The following is a 6,970-nucleotide window of genomic DNA, read 5'->3' as shown; positions in this document are numbered from 1 at the left end:
CGTCCGCCTGCTGCAGGAGAGGAAGGGGCTCATCCCCTGCAAGAAGTAGGTGTCCTGCCCCGCGGCCGGCGGGAGGCGAGGGAGGGACCCCCTCCTCCCTGCCCCTTTGCAGCCCCACCCCCACTCGGCCGCACCTCCCCTCGCCTCTTCCCCGGGGCTCGGCCTCCAGCTTCCCCCTCAGCCTGGGCTTCCCCAGCAGCCCCCACCCCGAGGTGCCTGGAGCCAGGGGCCGCCCTCCAAGTCCATGCCAAGAGCCAGGGGCTGCCGAAGAGTGGCGCTCTCCCGTAGTCCAAAAAACCCACAAAAACAAAGATTTGTTTTCTGATGGGGTTAGAAAAGCCCATGCTGCACTGTTGCCCAGCTCCCGCTCAGGTCACAGCTTTGACCCGGCCTCAGGTCCCGACCTAGGAATGTGGTGGTCAGGGCTGGCCTGCAGTTTTTTGGGGCGCCCTGCAAGATATAGTTTTGGGGCACCCTGATGCAAAGAAGCCGGCATCGTGGATGGGGTCGGGGGGTTGTGACGAGTGGCCGAAGAAGCCAACGGCAGAGGTGGGGGGTGGCAAGTGGTCGAACGTAAAGCACACGGAGGGGGCAAGCGGCTGGATGCAGGGGGGCCCTTTGCCTGCTGGCCCCCTGCGGCCACAGGTTTCATAGGATAGGACAGGCTGGCTTTGCTGTCGCCTGCCAAATTACATCTTGGCAGGGTCGTGGTGATGTTCCCACAGTGGTCTAGGTGGAGGTGGCAAGGTGTCACCTGCAGCCACCACTGTCTCTTGCAAATCATTGCTTTGGCTGAGGTGAAAATGTGTCAATTTTTGTAGCACCCTTTAGACCGCTTCCCAAACCAGTAGGCAACCTTTTGTTTTCTAATTGTTACTTGGACTCCCCCGGGGCAGTGGAAACCCTAGGTCCAGTTCTGCTGTTATGGAGGCCTCTGTAAATTTGAAATCAGTCCATTTTCAAAGGAGTGGATTGCTATGGATTTACACCGGCTTAGCTAAGAGCAGGGTATGGCCTTCTGGTTTTTACATTACTCTGCTCAGTGAATGGTGTGTTTCTAGCATGGCCTAATGAGATGATTTCTGCTGTAGTGACAGAGGTCTTCCCACCCTATTCCATTTATTCCTTTGGTGCTGAGGAGAAAGAAATGAGGCTGTAGGAAGCTAATGGTGAATAATAATATTTCTAACAGGCTGAGTTGTCATTTCATAGAGGCAGTTACTTGTTCGGACATGAAACAAAGTGACAGAAAGAGAGCCCTGAGGTCGTGCCTAAGCTCCAGGCCCGATAGAAAGAGAGAGATTTATCATTTTCACCTTGTAAATTTTATTGTGGCAGATTTTTTCCACTTTTTTGTTTTGCTTTGTTATGGAATTCAAAGGCATTCCAAATGTCATTTGGATATTAGTTGGTCTAATAAATATTATTAGTTGGTCTAATAAAAGATATCACATCTACCCAAAGAACCTTCTCTTTCAAATATCATAGTATTTTTCAAAATGTGTATCTTAAGTAGATCAAATTAAACTGGGAGACTAGTGTCTCAAAAGCCAACATCAGCAAGGCCTTTGAAACCGTCTCTCATGACATTCTGATTAGTAAGCTAATGAACTGTGGTCTAGAAGATAACCCTGTTATTAGGTGGGGCCATAACATGTTGAATAACTGTGCTTAAGGAGTAGTCATCATGCTACAATACCTGCCTGGCAGGAGGTGTCAAGTGGGATCCCCAGGGGTTTGTCTGAGGTCCAGAACTTTTCAAGATCTTCATTTATGACTTAGAGGACAGAATTACTCAATCTTATAAAATGTGCATCTTGTAAAATGACATACATCTCCAAGCTGCATAGGATTGCAGTCACTTTAAATCAAGATTAGGATTCAAAATGACTTTGGTAAATTGGAAAAAATGGCCTGAAATAAATAGGATGAGATTTAGTAAGGACAAGTACAAAGTACTGCACTTAGGACGGGACAATTAAATGCACAAATACAAAACGGGAGGTGACTGGCTAGGCTGTAGGGAAGGACCTGGACGTTATAGTAGATCACAAACAATGAGTCAGCTTTGTAGTATTGCTGCAAAACAAGCTAATAGCATCCCATCATGTATTAATAGGAGTCATGGGAAGTGAATCTTCCTGTCTAATCAGCATTAGTAAGGCCTCATTTGGAGCACTGTGTGCAGTTTGGTGAACTGCATTTCAGAAGAGACATGAATGGATTGAAGGAGTTGAGAGGAACACAAACATTATTTGAGGGCTAGAAAATTATAACAGATGAGGAAAGGTTGAAGAACTGGAACTGTTTAGTCTGGAAAAGGGGAGACTGAAGGGAATTTGAAAACAGTCTTCAAATACAAAAATGGCTGTTATGCACAGTGTAGAAATCAATTATCTTTGTGTCATAGCTACAAGACAAGAATTAATGGGATTAAATTGCAAGGAGATTTAGATTGGATATTAGGAAGTCCTTTCTGTCTCTGAGAGCAGTAAAGCAATGGAATAGATTACTTAGAAAGGTTATGAAATTTCTTTCGATGGAAGTTAAGTGCAGGTTAGACTAACATTTGTCTGGGATGGCTTAGACAGGGATGTTCCTGCCTTTAGCAGAGCTGAAAGGGACTCCAACTGTGTGATTCTGTCATTTGACTGCAGAAGTTCCCTGTGACTACTGCCAGTTTTGCAATTGTTATAATTCAGTGCAAATATTACTAACAGCTGCTACCTGTATACACATCTCTATCTTGTATAGTGCTCTGGAATGTAAGGCCCTTAAGAGAAAGAAACGTTGGGTAAATCAAGTCAGAGACTGACCTTACAGTATCACTGCCTTACTGGGCAGCACACCATCCTGGTTTGTGAAAAAAGTAGGATTAGAAGAGACCTGATTGATCAAAAGAAGTCTCTTAGTTTTTCAACTTACTAAATTCAGTCTCAGAGACCCTAGGAAAACAACTGCTTCTCAGAATAGGCCTCATTTGAGGAATCACAATTTTAGGGACTAAAAACCAAATAGGTTTCAGGCACACTTAAAAGTGTGGGGGTACCACATTGCTTGATATGTGAGGGTACCACATCTGCTCTTATATCTTTTATTTATTATAATTTGTACTAAACTACCATCTGATAGGCACTAGGTACTGTATATTTATGAAGGGAATTGAAGTTTGTGCCTCAAAATCTTACAACCCAACTCATCCAAATTAAGTTTAAGCTTATTAATTAGTATAAGGGAAATATTTAATCACGGGAGCACTTCAGTTTAGAGATGGGTAAAATAAGTCATATTGATTAACTTTTTTTTCATAGATTTTTTTTCATAGATTTCATAGACATTTGGGCTGGAAAGGACCCCGGAGGATCATTAAGTCCAGCCCCCTGCCCCAGGGGCAGGAAGTCAGCAGGGATCATAGGATCCCAGCAAGATAAGCATCCAAATGTGTCTTGAAGGCATTCAAAGTGGGTGCTTGAACTGCCTCCGGCAGCAGTCTTTTTCAAACCTTGGGGGCTCAGACAATGAAGAAATTCTTTCTTATGTCCAGCCTGAATAGGTCACGGCAGAGTATGTGACTGTTCATGAACTTGCTGAAGTTCATGTAACAGACTAGTACCAGAGCTGAAAATAGAAGTAAAGTCCTGGCCCCATGAAAATCCACGTCAGAACTTCCATCAGCTTTAGCAGGTTCAGGATTTTACCCCAGCAGTTCTGATTCTCAGTGATTTTATCCAAGGACACCTGGTCCATGTCCCATCCTGCCCAGGATACCTGACCACCTGATCCTCAGACCCAACAATAAGAAGGTGTTTACATTTGTAGATTGTTCAGTTTGCTTCCATGTTTTGACAAATAGATAAATTATTAACACAGTGTGATTTATCAGCTGCTGCTTTTGTTTTACTTATCTATGATTAGCAAAAAAATATTTGTATGCTTTCATTTTGCTTCTTGCTTTCCCTTTATCAGCATTTTTTCCTTCCAACATCATGTAGTCATTCTGTATCTTGCTGTAAACTTTTGAGGCTTTTTCTTCATTAATGGTTGCAACATTATTATTTCTCAACCTGTTTTTATTGACAGTTTCCCCCACATCTTATTGCTTTCATTTCACTAAGATTTTGAACATGAATGTTCTTAACAATGTTAAAAATGTGAAATAGCTAGTGGGGTCTGCCTCATAGAGGAGGCCTGTAATGCGAAGTTCCTTCTTATATGAACTGCAGGTTGATTTTCAAAATTACACCAAGTATAAAACTGCATTAGAAAAATCTAGCCTATTTTAGTCTGATAACACAAGTAAACTATAAAAGGCAAATGCCCATATTCATTTCAAAATATAATTCAATATTATTTGGAGATTCTATTTTTATTTGGAGATCAGATAATTATTTTATAGATTCTCCCAGGATCAGAACATCTGTTCTGCAAAGATCTGCTCGTTATACATTTTGGATAAATATTTGCTCTGGACTCAGTAATGCCTGGGCGCATAATACTAGTAAGAGGCACAGTGCAGACAGGTGCAGTTGGAGAATCCTTTGTTAGCTCTGCCCATTCATTTACTGCGGAGTCCTCTGGCCTTCAGCACCCCTGCTATTCCCATACTGAGCAGATTTCCTGATATCCAGAACTGTAAGCTGATTTTGTCTGTGTTCAGCCAGTGTCTGACTAGTGTCCATTAAGTGCATGATCCAAACACCTTTAAAATAAACAGAAAGACTCCTTTTTTCACATGCATTGGATCCATCCATACATTGTGATTACATCTTCATTTCACTTTGGATCTACTATGTCATGTACTGAAGGCTTTAGAAGTCAAAAATGAAAGACATTCTTCCTTTAAGTTCTTTCCCAGCCACAGCAATGACTACCAAAGCAAACAAAATGCTATGCAAGTCTCTGAGAAAGTTTTACTAAAATTTCTTGTGGTCGGCAACATGAAAATTTTGCTCACACGAAACATAGCAATGAGGCAGCAATCAATGTTGGCGTGAGAGATGATTATGTTTTAAATAAACAAAGTGTTTTCTCAATCTTACAAATATAGGCCCTAAATTTACAACCATTTCTTGCTGGGAGGCTTGAGTGCTAATGCGGAGGCCTACTGTACTCAACTGATTTCACTGATACTCCCTAGGGGCACAAGGGTCTGTACAGCTGAATGGAACAACTTGCAGAGTGGTAGCCACAAGCTTTTCCTTTTTGCATATTTTTAAAATGAATCTGATTAATCAGGTGTTACTTTCCTATCTACTTCAACCAAGATGCCACCAGTAAATTGCTTCAAGGTCTGTCAGAGTGTGATTGTACCCCATCCCCTTTCTCCAGCATGTTTGAGAGCAGCTGAGAGAGAGACCCTAGGAACAGTTTCCTTGATGCATTTTTCATTTGGTACATGGGAAATGGGAGTAAGTGGATTGGGCATGTGCCCTCCCTGGACATGCTGGGGACACAGTGTGGATATACACAAGTGTTCCATTAGATCTGTGAACCTTCATACTGGGTACGTCTATACGTGCAATTAATGTGCCTGCATTTCTGTGCAGAAAATTCAGGCGCATTAAACTGCACCTGGGCACGTATCTGAACATGCACTCATCAGGAGCAAATTTGTTTCTGATCAGAGCAGTTCAGTCCAGGGCTGCTCCTGCCCTGCTCTGCCCCCCACCCCCAGCAGCAGCCAGTGGCGCTCCAGGCTTCTCCAGATGCCACCCCTGGGCTGGCAAGGGGCATGGGGTCAGACCTGGGCTCCATGGGGCAGGGGGAGCTGTCCTGGCTCCAGGGCAGATCTCTCCCAGCTATGCAGAGATTGGGGCCAGCCCCAATCTCTGCAGGGTAGGGGGAGCCATCCCAGCTCCAGGGCAGCTCCAGGGCAGCTGCCTCCCAGCTGTGTGGGGGTCGGGGGCAGTCCCAATCTCTGGGGTGGGGGGAGCTGCCCTGGAGCCAGGACAGCTCCCTCTGCCCTGTGGAGATTGAGGTTTAGCGTGGCAGCAGTTGTGGACCCCTGCTGCATGGGCTGACCAGGAGTAAATTGCTTCTGGTTAGGGTCTACATGTGCACTTTGGTATATTAGTTAACGTGCCATTTTTCTAATACCTGTATGTATTGGTAATAGCAACTGGTGCATTAGACTAATTTAATGTGCAGTAATTGATGTGCATGTGTAGACAGTGAATTGTAGGTGCGCAATAAAGCATCACTTGTAAACTCTCCCACTGTGAACTAAGGTTCAGATTTTCAAAGGTACTAAATGGGAGCTGGATGTTTGGCTTCTTGGGAATCCCCAGTCCCAAGTATCCTATACAAGCCTATATTTGTATTATTTATCAATTACCTTTCTCTTCTCTCTCTCCTTCCCCGTTGCTCTTCATGGTTTAGAGTTTCAGATTTTTGGGGTAGGGACTGTCTTTTGATTTCAGTTTAGCAGTACTTAGGCAAAAGGTGGCCATGATCCTGATTGGGGTGATCAGTTTGTTTTTATAATACAAATAAAGCAGAGTACAAATAAGAATTTTCAATCACCAGACTGTGTCATCTCATATTGTATTTCATTATTTCCCACCAGTAGTGCTGTCATATCATAATGGGTGCATTAAAAAAAACAAAACAATAATCCCCATTCCAGAGAGAGTACCATTTATTATGGTATAACCTATTTTAAAGATAGGGATGTCTTTGAATCCTCACTTGCCAAATGTACCCACCATAGACATAATAACAACAACACCTTGTTCTTATGTAAGTATTTTCACTCTTCTTATCAAAACACTTTTCCAAGGAGCTAATATGAACTGCTCAAATGAGTTATTCCCACTTTGCTATTCCACATCTGGGTGATCTGGCCCCAATAATGTCAGCAAGAAAAAATCCCACTGACTACAAATGCATGCAGGATTTCATCCAAGAATGTTACCTTTGTCTCATGGTTTCCTTTGTTCTTCCAAAAGGCAAAGTGACAAATGCATTTCCC

General features: G+C 43.3%; 1 protein-coding gene across 1 annotated transcript in view; it reads right to left on the bottom strand.

Annotated features, from left to right (window-relative positions):
• The window catches only part of SFRP4 (secreted frizzled related protein 4), a 28,982-nt gene extending 22,611 nt beyond the window's left edge, over positions 1-6,371 (bottom strand). The window contains exon 1 of the mRNA XM_014522777.2: positions 6,335-6,371. Coding sequence (XP_014378263.1) covers positions 6,335-6,371 — 37 coding nt within the window. The remainder of the gene's footprint in view (positions 1-6,334) is intronic.
• Positions 6,372-6,970: the final 599 nt, after the last annotated feature.

Source organism: Alligator sinensis, unplaced genomic scaffold (assembly GCF_000455745.1).
Source record: "Alligator sinensis unplaced genomic scaffold, ASM45574v1 scaffold254_2, whole genome shotgun sequence".
In the NCBI taxonomy this organism is placed as follows: Eukaryota; Metazoa; Chordata; order Crocodylia; family Alligatoridae; genus Alligator; species Alligator sinensis.
This window is presented reverse-complemented; position numbering and strand designations above follow the sequence as displayed.